We start from the raw sequence: 16148 nt of genomic DNA on the forward strand, positions 1-16148 counted from the left end.
TTTCACTACTGTGGATAGTGAACCATAAAGACATTAAAATAATTTGCCTTAAGTTCCTGTACCATATGTAGTGGAACTGAGCTTCGCAGCCAGGCAATCTGACTTCAGAGTTCAACTTAACTTCAAGGCCCTTCGTAGTCAGAATCCTTTGTATGTGATTCCAACAGGTTAACTCCGTTAGGGCAGAGGGCTATTTTATGCTCAATATGGAACCCTGGATGGCCAACACAGCGTTTGGCACGTAAGAGGTGGTCCAGGGGCATTTGATGACCTCCAGGCAGTGGAGGGGCAGTCGAGGAAGACCAAGGCCCCAGGCGCCTACGTGGGCGGAATGCACAAGCTTGGGTCTTGGCGGCCGGGGCTCCACGTCCCAGCACTAGCCAACGAGGGCCTCGGCCGCGCGCGAATATTCGTGCCTTCCTCGCTGCGAGGCTTTGCGAATCTTGGCCACTAGCTAAAGGCGGGGTCGCCGGACTAGTAGCAACCGGAGACACTCAGCCGCGCAGCAGGAAATGCGCCTCGTGGCTTCCGGCGCGTGCAGATGACGCGCGGCTCGGGCTTCCGCCTTGGGGAGCGGGCGGCGGAGCCCGGGACGCGGAGACCTGGGGTCGCTGCAGCTGGGCGGCCCGCGGGCCCAGGGTGGGAATGCACCGCCGTGGGGTGGGAGCTGGCGCCATCGCCAAGAAGAAACTTGCAGAGGTGAGCAGGAAGAAGGCCGACCCACAACCTGCCCCTGACCCGTGCGAGACTGAATTCTCTCGGAGCCGAGTCCTACCCGTTAATCACCTCCCAGCAGAATCTGAGACGGGCTTCTTGGCCCCGGGATACAGAATGTCTCCAGCTTCCGGTGGATTGGCAGCGTTCCCAGATGCCCAGCTCTTTCTCCCACTTACCCAAGTTTTAACTACAAATGGGACTCTACTCACAAATCTACAGTCGTCGATTCTACTTCTTCACCCTATCCTTCTCCCTAAGAAAACCATTTAAGAGAAACACCCCTCTTTTCATCCCAAAGCTGTGGCAGCACAAGTGGGGGACCCCAGCACCTACTCTCTTGTTTTTCTTTTTCTTTTTTTTTTGAGACGGAGTCTTGCTCTGTCCCCCAGACTGGAGTGCAGTGGCGCGATCTCGGCTCACTGCAAGCTCCGCCTCCCGGGTCACGCCATCCTCCTGCCTCAGCCTCCCGAGTAGCTGGAACTACAGGCGCCCACTACCACGCTCGGCTAATTTTTTGTATTTTTAGTAGAGACGGTTTCACCGTGTTAGCCAGGATGGTCTCAGTCTCCTGACCTCGTGATCCGCCCGCCTCCGCCTCCCAAAGTGCTGGGATTACAGGCGTGAGCCACTGCGCGCGGCCCCCAGCGCCCACTCTCTTAACTCATGCTGGTCTCTTTGTCTGACAGGCCAAGTATAAGGAGCGAGGGACGGTCTTGGCTGAGGACCAGCTAGCCCAGGTGAGTCGGCTGGGGGGCCCCAGGCAGGGAGGGAGACCTAACAGGGCTGGCCAAAACACCTTGGATACGAATTTGATTGTGTAGATTGAACTAGAAATAGGGTGTTTGGCAAATTTTGATTTCTGAACCGCTGAGATCTTTTAGGTGACTTGCTAATAACAATAATGGCCAACATATTTGAGTGATTACATGCTTGTAACTAACGTCCCAGGCATGTAACGTCCCAGGCATTTGTCTATTTTCTTTACATATACTGTCTTGTTCAGTCCTCATTACAGTCCCATAAGGAGGGAACCCTATTATTCTGAGGGTTTTTTTTTTTTCTTTTTTTGATGGAGTCTTGCTCTGTTGCCCAGACTGGAGTACAGTGGCATGATCTCAGCTCACTGCAGCCTCCGTTTCCCGGGTTCAAGTGATTCTCCAACCTCAGCCTCCCGAGTAGCTACAACTACAGGCATGCGCTACCACGCCCGGCTAATATATATATATATATTTTTTTTTGAGACGGAGTGTTGCTCTGTCGCCCAGGCTAGCGCGCAGTGGCACAATCTCGGCTCACTGCAACCTCCACCTCCCAGGTTCAAGCGATTCTCCTGCCTCAGCCTCCCGAGTAGTTGGAATTACAGGCGCCCGCCACTGCACCCGGCTAATTTTTGTATTTTTAGTAGAGACGGGGTTTCACCATCTTGGCCAGGCTGGTCTCGAACTCCTGACCTCATGATCCACCCGCCTCGGCCTCTCAAAGTGCTGGGATTACAAGCGTGAGCCACCACGCCCAGCCAGTTTTTGTATTTTTAGTAGAGACAGGGTTTCTCCATGTTGGTCAGGCTGGTCTCAAATTCTTGACTTTGAGATCCACCCACCTTGGCTTCCCAAAGTGCTGGAATTACAGGTGTGAGCCACCGTGCTTGGCCCTAATTTTTGTATTTTTTTTGTAGAGTCAGGGTTTCGCCATGTTGGCTGGGCTGGTCTTGAACTCCTGGCCTCAGGTGATCCGCCCGAGGTGATCCGCCCGCCTCAGCCTCCCAAAGTGCTGGGACTACAGTCGTGAACCACCGTGCCTGGCCGTATTCTGAGTTCAAAATTGAGAGCTGGGCGCTGTGGGGTAGCCTGTAATCCCAGCACTGTGGGAAGCTGAGGAAGGCTGATCACTGGAGGTCAGGAGTTCGAGACCAGCCTGGCCAACATGGTGAAATCCCGTCTCTACTAAAAATACAAAAATTAGCCAGGCGTGGTGGCTGGCTCCTGTAGTCCCAGCTACTGAGGAGGCTGAGGTAGGAAAATTGCATGAACCCAGGAGGCAGAGGTTGTAGTAAGCCAGTATCTTGCCACCGCGTTCCACCTTGGGGGACAGAGCAAGACTCTGTCTCAAAAAAAAAAAAAAAAAAAAAAAAAAAGTAGAGACGGTTTCACCGTGTTAGCCAGGATGGTCTCAGTCTCCTGACCTCGTGATCCGCCCGCCTCCGCCTCCCAAAGTGCTGGGATTACAGGCGTGAGCCACTGCGCGCGGCCCCCAGCGCCCACTCTCTTAACTCATGCTGGTCTCTTTGTCTGGTGGCTCACGCCTGTAATCTCAGCACTTTGGGAGGCCGAGGTGGGCGGATCACCTGAGGTCAGGAGTTCGAGACCAGCCTGACCAACATGGAGAAACCCCATCTCTACTAAAAATATAAAATTAGCTGGGCGTAGTGGCACATGCCTGTAATCCCAGCTACTTGGGAGGCTGAGGCAGAAGAATGTCTTGAACCCAGGAGGTGGAGGTTGCAGTGAGCCGAGATTGTGCCACTGCTCTCCAGCCTGGGCGACAAGAGCAAAACTCTGTCTCAAAAAAAAAAAAAAATAGAAAAAGAAATTGGGACACTGGGGTGTTAAGTAATATATCCAAGGTTATATGGGTAGTAAGTGGTAGAGCTGTTATTGATTTACGTCCTCTGGGGCTTTTCATTTTAAATACTTCAGAATAAAATGAAAATATTGCCTAACCTGTGGCACCCACACCACCATCATGACATCTAGGCACACACCAGGACAGTGTGTGAGTGATGGGGGTGCAGCTCCTGTGCAGTTTTCTTTTCCAGCCCTTCCCTGCTCTTTACATGCTCCAAGTTTACGCAGTGATTGTGATTGGGGAAGAAGAGGAGGAAGCTGTTAAACAGGAAAATGGGGCTGTGAGCTGAAGAAAAATAGTAGGCCCAGGCTGTGCTCTTCAAAAGCTCCCACTCACAGGGGAGATGACTGCAGGAATCAACTGAAAATTGTGATTAAAAGAATGTGGAGGTTTCTAACAGTTTTATGTGAGAAATATTGGGCTAGGAGTGCTTATTCTTGGTGGAATAGAAGATGGTCCTTGTTAATTAGGAAAAGAGAAGGGGTAATACAAAGTCAGAAAATCCCCAAGTCTTTTGTATTTAACATGAAATGCAATCTGGCAAATTAAAGTCCCAGAGTAGTTCTTTATCTGGAATTGATCCCCAGGGAGGTTCATGACTCAAAAGTTTTTTTTTTAAATTTATATTGGTTGGTTGGTTGATTGATTGATTGACCCTGCGCGGTGGCTCACATCTGTAATCCCACCACTTTGGGAGGCTGAGGCTGATGGATTGCTTGAAGTCAGGAATTCGAGACCAGCCTGGCCCACATGATGAAATCCTGTCTTCACTAAAAATACAAAAATTAGCCAGGTGTGGTGGTGTGTGCCTGTCGTCCCAACTACTCAGGAGGCTGAGGCAAGAGAATCGCTTGAACTGGGAGGCTAAGGTTGCAGTGAGCTGAGATTGTGCCAGTGCACTCCAGCCTGGGCAACAAAGCAAGACTGTCTCAAAAAAAAATTAAAAAAAAATATATATATATGTTGATTGATTGAGACAGAGTCTTGCTATGTTGCCCTAGCTAAACTTGAACTCCTGGGCTCAAGTGATCCATTGTGGGATTACAGGTGTGAGCCACCATTCCTGGCCAGACTCATAGGTTAAACAGATTCATGCAACACTTCATTTTTTTCCCGTCCACCCTTTCCATCGGGGGGTAAAGATTTTCTAATGGGTGAACACTGCATTCCCTCATTTCTAAGATACAATGAATTATTAGGTACATCTTCAAATTAATAAGTTTTTCTGGGTAAAAGAAAAGGAATACCACATTATATATAACACTTTGTTCTTTTTTTGTGCATGTATTTGGTTGTATATATGTGCACCTTGATTATTAAATACATCCTGATTTTAGAACAGGAACGCACAAAAAATTGTCTAGTTTGGAAGTGAGAAAACAGTACAGCATCCCATTTCTGCTGACAACAGAACTGTGAAGGAGAGGCAGGGATAAAGAGAGAGATAGATGGTAAACAGCATAATGGTAGGCTGAGAGAGACTGGTTATTTCAGCCTTTGCCATGCCACAGGACTGGGCACCTATTTTTGGCATCTGATTATCATCTGGCTGGGCTGCCCTTCACCACTCCCTGTCCATCCAACAGATGTCAAAGCAGTTGGACATGTTCAAGACCAACCTGGAGGAATTTGCCAGCAAGCACAAGCAGGAGATCCGGAAGAATCCTGAGTTCCGTGTGCAGTTCCAGGACATGTGTGCAACCATTGGCGTGGATCCGCTGGCCTGTAAGAAGTTGTCTGTAGGGTTCCAGTGTTCTTATAGAGAACCTTAGGGACAGAAGCTCACATAGTTGTTACCACTGTTGGGGTATCTGCTAGAAAGGCCTACAAGAAGACCCAGAAGGTGTCATCTTTAGGGAGTACCTAGCAGGATGGCTAGTTACTGTCTGATATGGAAGATAGACCAACTATAGGCTGAGTAGCCAGTGTCCATGATCATTCCTTGAATGATCTACAGTAGAATTTTTTATGGCATTTTCCCTCTTTATTAAAAAATATTTAATTTTGGCCAGGTGCAGTGGCTCATGCCTATAATCCCAGCACTTTGTGAGGCCAAGGCAGGCAGATCACTTGAATCCAGGAGTTCAAGATCAGCTTGGGCAACATGGTGAGACCCCATCTCTACAAAAACTATAAAAATTTGCCATGTGTGGTGGCATGTGTCTATAGTCCAGCTACTTGGGAGGCTGAGGTAGGAGGATTGCTTGAGCCTAGGAAGTTGAGGCTGCAGCAAGACCTTGTTTAAAAAAAAAAAGTTTTGTTTTTTTTTTTTTTGAGACAGAGTCTTGCTCTGTCACCCATGCTGGAGTGCAGTGGTGCCATCTTGGCTCACTGCAACCTCTGCCTTCCAGGTTCAAGCAATTCTTGTGCTTCAGCCTCCCAAGTAGCTGGGATTACAGGCCTGTACCACCAAACCTGGCTAATTTTTATATTTTTTATAGAAAGGAGGTTTCACCATGTTGTCCAGTTTGGTTTTGAACTCTTGGGATCAAGTGATCAGCCTTTCTTGGCCTCCCAAAGTGCTGGGATTACAGGCGTGAGCCTCTGCACTGAGCCCTTCCTCATACTTATAAACTTAAAAAAAAATTACTGACCGGGCATGGTGGCTCACGCCTGTAATCCTGGCACTTTGGGAGGCTGAGGCAGGCAGATCATGAGGTCAGGAGATGGAGACCATCCTGGCTAACATGGTGAAACCCTGTCTCTACTAAAAATTAGCCAGGCGTGGTGGCATGTGACTGTAATCCCAGCTACTTAGGAGGCTGAGGCAGGAGAATCACTTGAACCCGGGAGGTGAAGGTTGCAGTGAGCCAAGATTGTGCCCCTGCACTTCAGCCTGGGCAACAGAGCGAGACTCCATCTCAAAAAAAAAAAAAAAAAAATTACTAATTTATTATTTTTTAGTGTTGAGGTTTCTGTCACCTAGGCTGGAGTGCATTGGTGCAATCAGCCCACTGCAGCCTTCAACTCCAGGGTTCAAGTTACTTTTCTGCCTCAACCTCCCGAGTGGCGCTGGGACTAGAGGCGTGAGCCACCGTGCCTGGCCCTAGTGTTTTTTTTTTTTTTTTTTGAGACAGTCTCGCTCTGTTGCCCATGCTGGAGTACAGTTGTGCTGCAATCTTGGCTCACTGCAACCTTCTCCTGGGTTCAAGTGATTCTCCCGCCTCAGCCTCCTGAGTAGCTGGGACCACAGGTGTGTGCCACCATGCCTGGCTAATTTTTTGTGTGTTTAGTAGAGACAGGGTTTTAGCGTGTTAGCCAGGATGGCCTTGATCTGACCTCGTGATCTACCCGTCTCAGCCTCCCAAAGTGCTGGGATTACAGGCGTGAGCCACCGCTCCTGGCCTGGCCCCGACTTTTTAAACATACATGGGATTATAATTACTACTGCTCTACAACCTGCATTTTTCTTTTCTTTTTTCTTTTTTTTTTTTTTTAGATGGAGTTTTGCTCTTGATGCCCAGGCTAGAGTGCAATGGCATGATCTTGGGTCACTGCAACCACCCAGGTTCAAGCGATTCTCCTGCCTCAGCCTCCCGAGTAGCTGGGATTACAGGTGCCTACCACCACGCCTGGCTAATTTTGTATTTTTAGTAGAGACGGGGTTTCTCCATGTTGGTCAGGCTGGTCTCAAACTCCTGACCTCAGGTGATCCGCCTGCCTCTGCCTCCCAGAGTGCTGGGATTACAGGTGTGAGCCACTGCGCCCAGCCCGTATTTTATTTTTTATTTCTACACTCTTGGTAACTTGCACAACATCAGTGGATTTTGGATGCTGAGTCTGCATATTCTTTCTCTTAGTCTTGTCTAGACCGTATTTCCCATTATATTTCACTGTATGTTGTGTGAATGGAAACTCGTTTTTTCAGTATCCTGAGCCAGAATTAGCCAAATAGAAATGACTTTTGTTTTATTTTTTCAATTTTTATTTATTTATTTATTTATTTATTTATTTATTTATTTATTTTTGAGACAGTTGCGCTCTTGTTGCCCAGGCTGGAGTATGTTGGTACAATCTTGGCTCACTGCAACCTCTGCCTCCTGGGTTCCAGCAATTCTCCTGTCTCAGCCTCCCAAGTAGCAGGGATTACAGGCGCACGCCACCACTCCTGGCTAATTTTTTTTTATTTTTAGTAGAGATGGGGTTTTGCTGTGTTGGCCAGGCTGGTCTCGAACTCTTGGTCTCAAGCGATCCGCCCACCTCGGTGTCTGAAAGTACTGGAATTACAGGCATGAGCCACTGCAGCCAGCCAGAAATGACTTTTAGATTGCCTGCCCTCTGGAACTGTCTGACCCTGTTCTTCAGCAGGAGTTACCGTAATAAGTCTGATTTTTTCCTGAGTAGCAAATGGAGCAGAAGAACTTCATGCCATGCAGGGAAAACTTCCCATACGATAGATGTTTTTTTTTAAATTTTTTTTTTTTTTTTTTTTTTTTCGAGACGGAGTCTTGCTCTGTCGCCCAGGCTGTAGTGCAGTGGCGGGATCTCGGCTCACTGCAAGCTCCACCTCCTGGGTTCACGCCATTCTCCTGCCTCAGCCTCCGGAGTAGCTGGGACTACAGGCGCCTGCCACCTCGCCCGGCTAGTTTTTTTGTATTTTTTTAGTAGAGACGGGGTTTCACCGTGTTAGCCAGGATGGTCCGATCTCCTGACCTTGTGATCCACCCGTCTCGGCCTCCCAAAGTGCTGGGATTACAGGCTTGAGCCACCGCGCCCGGCCACGATAGATGTTTTAATGCAGCTTTGAAAGAAAAGAAGGGATATAAATTAATCAATAACCGAGATTTTGTTTTTCTGTCTTGTAGCTGGAAAAGGATTTTGGTCTGAGATGCTGGGCGTGGGGGACTTCTATTACGAACTAGGTGTCCAAATTATCGAAGTGTGCCTGGCGCTGAAGCATCGGAATGGAGGTGAGGGTGGCTGGGTCCTGTGAACTGGACTCTGGACTTCTCTGAGAGGGAGAAAACCGTAAAAGATTATCGTTTCCGTCCTGCAGTCTACAGGCCTCTAAGGACTTGAGAGACATCTTAGCTGTTTCATGCAGTTGAATCCATGGCAAGTCTCCATGGCCAAGGGTAAATAGAATTACCTGAACGATTGTCTCTGTTCTCCAAAGATCTTTGGCCAGGAAGGTCTAATCCCTACTCAGTACAGAAAATAGTAGGGAGGTAGGAAATAGGCCTTTTCCCCTGATGTCTGATGTGTCTGGAGTGATTTTCTCATTAGTAACTGTAGTCCTGCACTGTCTCTCTGACGTATGGGAATGCCAGCTGAGTCTCTGTGTTCCCTAAAATGTGACCTTAAAATTCGTCATTGGGTGATGCCATCTTTCTTTTTTTTTTTTTTTTTTTTTTTTTTTTGAGACGGAGTCTTGCTCTGTCGCCCAAGCTGGAGTGCAGTGGCACGATCCTGGCTCACTGCAAGCTCCGCCTCCTGGGTTCACGCCATTCTCCTTCCCCAGCCTCCCGAGTAGCTGGGACTACAGGCGCCCGCCACCGCGCCTGGCTCATTTTTTGTATTTTTAGTAGAGACGGGGTTTCACCGTGGTCTCGATCTCCTGACCTTGTGATCCGCCCGCCTCGGCCTCCCAAAGTGCTGGGATTACAGGCGTGAGCCACCACGCCCGGCCTGATGCCATCTTTCTTAGTAAGCACATTAAATGGTGTGGATTGAAGTTGCAGAAAGAAAACTTAAAACCATTTACAAATCATCATCGACTATAAATAGACACGGCCTTGATGTCAAGAGGACATTTATAGTTTTTCAAAGATGACACTGCTTTTGTTTTTAGATTTTCATGGCTCTCACTCTGTTGACAGGCCTAGCAAAGTCTCAGAATCCATTTCTCATATTATGGCCAGTTATTTCATAAGGAGAGAGTGTTTTTTTTTTTTTTTTTTGAGACAGAGTTTCCCTCTTGTTGCCCAGGCTGGAGTGCACTGGCACGATCTTGGCTTACTGCAACCTCTGCCTCCCAGGTTCACGTGATTCTCCTGCCTCAGCCTCCCTAGTAGCTGGGATTACAGGCATGCGCTACCACGCCTGGCTAATTTTGTATTTTTAGTAGAGATGGGGTTTCTCCATGTTGGTAAGGCTGATCTCGAACTCCCAGCCTCAGGTGATGCACCCACCTCGGCCTCCCAAAGTGCTGGGATTACAGGCGCGAGCCACTGTGCCCGGCCAAGGAGAGAGTTAAAAAAAATTAGGAACTAGAATGTTACTTGCTATTCATAGGCCACTGGAATGTAATGGCTGTCGACTTATTTAAAGTGGGTAATCTCTTTTTCTGATTTCTGTCTCCAATAGGTCTGATAACTTTGGAGGAACTACATCAACAGGTGTTGAAGGGAAGGGGCAAGTTCGCCCAGGATGTCAGTCAGTAGGTCTTCTTTCAATCCCTTGGAGTACAGAAAGAGGTCTTTAAAATTCAGATGGGGGCTGGGCGTGGTGGCTCACGCCTGTAATCCCAGCACTTTGGGAGGCCGAGGTGGGTGGATCATGAGGTTAGGACATCGAGACCATCCTGGCTAACACAGTGAAACCCCGACTCTACTAAAAATACAAAAAATTAGCCAGGCGTGGTGGCAGGCGCCTGTAGTCCCAGCTACTCGGGAGGCTGAGGCAGGAGAATGGTGTGAACCCAGGAGGCAGAGCTTGCAGTGAGCCGAGACCGCGCCACTGCACTCCAGCCTGGGCAACAGAGCGAGACTCCGTCTTAAAATAAAAAAAAATTTAAAAATTCAGATGGAACTCTTTTCTCCCTATTCCTCATGTCTAGGCTAGCTTAGAAATCTGTATGATCTCCATATTGTACAGAAAAAAAAAAAAATGAAACAAACAAAAAATAAGAGACAGGGTTTCACTGTTGCCCAGGCTGGAGTACAGTGGCACGATCATAGCTTACTGCTACCAAGATCGTTGCTTACCTGCAGCCTCAAGGAATCCTCCCCCCTCAGCCTCCCAAGTAGTTGGGATTATAGGCATGGGCCCGTACGCCTGGCTATTTTTAGAAAACAGAAAATATAGAGATATAAAAAGGGAAACAAAAACCATTATTTCTCAACTAAGAGATTACAACTGCTATATATTTTAATGTAGTTCCTTCCAAGCATTTCTTCATGTATTATTTTTTAACAAACTTGGGGCTATATATAGTCTTTGTTTTTCTTTGAGAAAGAGTCTTGCTGTCGCCCAGACTGGAGTGCAGTGGCCTGATCTTAGCTCACTGCAACCTCTGCCTTCTGGATTCAAGCAATTCTTGTGCCACAGCCTCCCCAGTAAGGTGTGCACCACCTTGCCCGGCTAATTTTTGTATTTTTAGTAGAGATGGGGTTTCACCATGTTGGCCAGGCTGGTTTTGAACTCCTGGCCTCAAGTGATCTGCCCGCCTCAGCTTCCCAAAGTGCTTGGATTGCAGGTGTTAGACTGTATCCAAGGGCTGTATATAGTCTTGAGATTATTTGAGGCCAAGGAGACTAGAGTAGGTGCCTAGAAAGGCTGGGGAAGGAGGTGGTAGTGAGATGATGGAATATAAATTGATCTAGTTCACCAGCCTCTATGTGTGAGTCCAGTTTGAGAAAAGATAAAAGGCTGTTTTTGATGTAACTTCCAAGGAGTCAGCCTACTATGAGATCTTGAAGACGTAGAATATTCAAAGAAAAGTAACGAGGCTGGGTGCAGTAGCTTACACCTGTAATCCTAGCCCTTTGGGAGGCTGAGGTGGGAGGATTGCTTGAGGACAGGAGTTTGAGACCAGCCTGGGCAGTGTAGTGAGACCTTGTCTCTACAAAAAGTAGTTGGGTGTTGAGGCACGCACCCATAGTTCTAGGCTGCAGTGAGCTATGATTGCACCACTGCACTCCAGCCTGGGACACAGCAAGATGTCATCTCTACTTTTCTTTTTTTTTTTGAAATGGACTCTCGCTCTGTTGCCCAGGCTGGAGCGCAGTGGCGCAATCTCGGCTCACTGCAACCTCTGCCTCCCCGGTTCAAGTGATTCTCCTGCCTCAGCCTCCCGAGTAGCTGGGATTACAGGTACCTGCCACCACGCCCTGCTAGTTCTTGTATTTTTAGTGGAGATGGGGTTTCACCATGTTGGCTAGGCTGGTCTCAAACTCTCGGCCTCCCAAAGTGCAGGGATTACAGGTGTAAGCCACTGCACCTGGCCAAGACCTCATCTCTTAAAAAAAAAAAAAAAAAAAAAAGGAAAGTGATAACAAAAGATTACTAGCCATACTCATTGCAAATTCTCATGAAGAGAGGGTGAGCATTTGAAGCATTTCAGTTTGCTATTCTTGAGAGTTGGAGAATGCATTCCAATCTACCTAAAAGTGCCCTTTCCCTGGCTGTTTGGGTGATATATTTTTGAGCTTTGGCAGAGGTTTTAAACTCTGTGTGTGGGCTGGATATGTGATCTACACACTGTTTTGTAGGTTTTCTTCTTCTTTGATTTCAGTTAGAATCAGAAAACTTGGTAGTATTGGGCTTGAATTTCCACTTGGCAATAATCAGCTGGGTTGCCCCCTTTAAAGTAGATAAGCATTCTCTAGTTTGCCACAGGTGACACTACCCCCTATTGCCTCTTCAGCTCACTCATTCACGTTTCCTGATGGGCATCTGCAGGTGTATCTTTGACCTCTGTCTGGGTGTTGGAATGAGTGGTTTGCTGAGCAGAGAGCCTGACTCCTGTGATTGTCAAAGCATCACTTATTGCTCCTTGACCCTGTCTTTTTACTGACATAGTTGAGTGTTGTGCAGCCTTTTATTATTTTAGAGGCAGGGTCTTGCTCTGTCACCCAGGTTGGAGTACAGTGGTGCACAATCACAGCTCACTGCAGCCTTGAACTCCTGGGCTCAAGTGATCCTCCTACCTCAGCCTCCCAAGGACTATAGGCGATTGCCACCATGCCCTGCTAATTTTTTATTTTTTTATTTTTTAGTAAAGACAAAGTCTTGCTGTGTTGCCCAGGCTGGTCTCTAACCCCTGGGCTCAAGCAGTCCTCTCATGTGGGCATCCCAAAAGTGTTGGGATTATGGGTATGAGCCACTGCGCCTGGGAGTTGTGCAGTCTTTTAAATTTTCTGTCAGTGTCCTGCCCAGGGCAGAGCTGAAACTGTGTTGTTAGGTCTGATCTTCCAAGGGTCGTTAAGCAACTCTTCCTCACCTCAGAGACGACCTGATCAGAGCCATCAAGAAACTAAAGGCACTTGGCACTGGCTTCGGCATCATCCCTGTGGGCGGCACTTACCTCATTCAGTCTGTTCCAGCTGAGCTCAATATGGATCACACCGTGGTGCTACAGCTGGCAGAGGTACTGGTGCACCTTCGAGTGTGTGTGTGTGCAGGTACTGGGATGCAAGGCTGTCAGCAGTTCTGAGCTCCTGCTCCCCATTATGCAGGTCTTTTGCTGAGACTATCCAATGGATGCACTACTCAGGCCTGTTCTTGTTCAGCAGACATTTATTGAGCAGCTACAGTGCAAAGCACTGGGCCAGGCTGTGGGGCATATAAAGATAGGAATGATAAAATTCCTGCTCTCAAGGAGCTTACAGTCTAGTCAGGTAGACAGACATGCAGACAACTAACTAGATTTCTTTGGGTAGCCAGACTCTGATGTCTTTTGAAACTACTTTATGGATTCTTCAAAAACAGATTTTAAAAAATCTTGTTTGCCATGCCTCTGTCCCTCATTATGCCTTAAGCATATGCTATCTTCCCCCAAATCCCCATCAAGTATTTAGGGTAGATATGTTCAGTTTTCTTTATTATTTTTGAGATGGAGTTTCACTCGTTGCCCAGGCCAAAGTGCAATCGTGCAATCTTGGCTTACTACGATCTCAGCCTCCTGGGCTCAAGTGATTCTCCTGCCTCAGCCTCCCAAGTAGCTGGGATTACAGGCGTGTGCCACCACGCCCAGCTAATTTTGTAATTTTAGTAGAGATGAGGGTTCTCCATGTTGGCCAGGCTGGTCTCGAACTCCCGACCTCAGGTGATGTGCCCGCCTCGGCCTCCCAAAGTTCTGGGATTATAGGCGTGAGCCACCTCGCCTGGCCCAGTTTTCTTTATAATGTAAAACAGAACTAAATAAGGGAGGGGCTTTTCTGTATTGGAGGATGAGTAGAATGAGGCAGGGCAAGGGCTGAATATTTAAATAATGAATATTATTAGCAGTTTATGATTCTTCTTCCTATCAGTTAATTGTTCAGAATCTTCCCTTGTCATGCTTGAGTGCTTTGCAGAAGTCTAACTTAACATGTTAGTACAAGGGACCCACTTTTTTTGTTTTTTTGGGATGGAGTCTCACTCTGTCGCCCAGGCTGGCATGCAGTGGCACAATCTCTGGCTCACTGCAGCCTCCACCTCTCAGGTTCCAACGATTCTCCTGCTTCAGCCTCCCGAGTAGCTGGGATTACAGGCATGTGCCACCATGCCCGGCTAATTTTTGTATTTTTAGTAGAGATGGGGTTTCACCATGTTGGCAAAGCTGGTCTCGAACTCTTGACCTCAGGTGATACCCCCACCTCAGCCTCCCAAAGTGCTAGGATCACAGGCATGAGCCACTGTGCCTGGCCTGGACTCCACTTTTAAGATTGAACCCACCAACCTACCTCTGTCATGCTGAAAGTCACTTGTCTCTCTCCCCGCTGGAACCTTTAAACATTTTCTGTGTTCCCTCATGCTTGACAGCTTTTCCTCCTGTCTGGATAAGTCTGTTGTTCCTGGGCAGGTCCTGGGTTCTAAGGGAAGGTGCACTCTTTAACTGATTCAATCCCCATTCCTCCTTCCTTCAGAAGAATGGCTACGTGACTGTCAGTGAGATCAAAGCCAGTCTTAAATGGGAGACCGAGCGAGCGCGGCAAGTGCTGGTATGCAACTTTGGAACAGTCCAGAAAAGACAGGCCCCAGTTGGGAGGATGTGGGTTCCACAAAGGCAGGCCCCAGTTGGGAGGATGTGGGTTCCACAAAGGCAGGCCCCAGTTGGGAGGATGTGGGTTTCACAAAGGCAGGAGCTTCAGGATTGCTTTGCTGGCCTTCTGCCTTGAAGGCTATTGCTGCCATGCTAGAAGGAAGCCCAGCACTTCTCTTCATGCTACCAAGAAGGTAGAACTCAGGAAGGCAGGTTCCTAACTCTGCTGTGCACACAATACCAGGCTGCCCCTGCTACTTGGGGAACCGACACTCTCTTTCCTGAACATGCTGAGCCTGGACTGGTCAGGAGATTAACGTAGTTTGTACTGAAAGTAACACTGTTAGTACAGTGATGGGAATTATTAACTATGTTAATTACATATCTGTAATTATCCTCTAAGCATTATATTGCATAGTATATACTCTAGCTTTATACATAAACATTTTGTGGTACTGAAGAATGAATGTGAAGAGGGAGCAATGTTAACAACTCTGGCTTCAGTACCTTTTTTCCTTATCCAAGCAATTCAGCTGTCTAAACCTTTCATTTCATCTGTAAAATGGGGATAACATATTTATCTACCTAATGATATTGGACAGAACCAACCCATTTTGAGCATATTTCCAGTTCTAGGAACTGAGTCTATTCTTGCATAAGTATGGTCAATTATGTTTGCTACCTGGTATAAGTTAACTCAAAGGTAGCTAAACAGTGATCTCAGGCCGGGCGCGGTGGCTCAAGCCTGTAATCCCAGCACTTTGGGAGGCCGAGATGGGCGGATCACGAGGTCAGGAGATCGAGACCATCCTGGTTAACACGGTGAAACCCCGTCTCTACTAAAAAATACAAAAAAAAACCTAGCCGGGCGAGGTGGCAGGCGCCTGTAGTCCCAGCTACTCCGGAGGCTGAGGCAGGAGAATGGCGTAAACCCGGCAGGCGGAGCTTGCAGTGAGCTGAGATCCGGCCATTGCACTCCAGCCTGGGTGACAGAGCGAGACTCCGCCTCAAAAAAAAAAAAAAAAAAAAAAAAACACAGTGATCTCTGTGTTGTTTCTGGGAAAATGGAGGCAGTGATTTGCTGAAGGCCATACAGCAAATATTTCTGTAGCCATGTGTTCTTTCCACTATATCCCACTATGCTAGGCTTTACCCCTCTTCCTCAGCAGCACAAGTTAAATGACTTCGTAGCATTTTTCACATTCAGGCAAAGGCCAAGGCCAAACAGCTCATTTAGTTAGTTGTGTAAATGTTTGAAGGCACTTAGTAGATTTAGTTTGAAAACCTCACTGAAGCCAAAATAGGTTTGGGGGTTGCTTACCTACCCTTTGTCTACGGAACCTCCCTGTTCTCAAACCGCTCTTCTTCCCTTTTCCCTCCAGGAACACCTGCTGAAGGAAGGGTTGGCGTGGCTGGACTTACAGGCCCCAGGGGAGGCCCACTACTGGCTGCCAGCTCTCTTCACTGACCTCTACTCCCAGGAGATTACAGCTGAAGAGGCCAGAGAAGCCCTCCCCTGACTGAGTGTGGAACGGCACACAGCAGCAGGCAGGAAGGAGGAGGAGGGCAAATAAACCTGGGTAGTTTTGTTTATAAAAAAAAAAAAAAAATAGAAAAAAGTTCCAAGTTTTTCTTTCTTCCCCCATTCTTTTATTTTTGAAAAGTGCCTTCACATTGCATCTTTATTGGAGAAGACCTCGCTCATTCAGTAAGGATAATCTGATTAACACAGAAAACGGCAAGCACATATAAAATGATTTGTGCAGGTCATCTGCAAGTTCATGGAAGAGCTGGGCCTGGAATGCAGGTTGTTTCCTGGCCTGTCTAGTCTTTGTAGCTGTGAGACACAGATTACAGCCTATGCTAATTCAAAAATTTTTAATAAAATGTTCCTTATCTC

The 16148-nt window shown here is 47.6% G+C and overlaps 1 protein-coding gene across 6 annotated transcripts; it reads left to right on the forward strand.

Moving 5' to 3' along the window:
* Positions 1 to 537: 537 nt before the first annotated feature.
* On the forward strand, positions 538 to 15876 carry SNF8 (SNF8 subunit of ESCRT-II). Of its 6 annotated transcripts, none has more exons than XM_028836396.2 (8): positions 538 to 699; positions 1404 to 1454; positions 4929 to 5067; positions 8148 to 8252; positions 9649 to 9721; positions 12511 to 12652; positions 14133 to 14207; positions 15631 to 15876. In XM_028836396.2, the coding sequence occupies exons 1-8, from the start codon at positions 646 to 648 to the stop codon at positions 15766 to 15768; spliced, it is 777 nt and encodes a 258-aa protein (XP_028692229.1). In that variant the 5' UTR covers positions 538 to 645; the 3' UTR covers positions 15769 to 15876. The 6 variants fall into 6 exon arrangements, with proteins under 6 accessions (XP_028692229.1, XP_077827406.1, XP_077827409.1 ...); XM_077971280.1 differs by having other exon boundaries at positions 14136 to 14207; XM_077971283.1 differs by lacking the exon at positions 1404 to 1454.
* Positions 15877 to 16148: the final 272 nt, after the last annotated feature.

Source organism: Macaca mulatta, chromosome 16, assembly GCF_049350105.2.
Source record: "Macaca mulatta isolate MMU2019108-1 chromosome 16, T2T-MMU8v2.0, whole genome shotgun sequence".
Lineage (NCBI taxonomy): Eukaryota > Metazoa > Chordata > Mammalia > Primates > Cercopithecidae > Macaca > Macaca mulatta.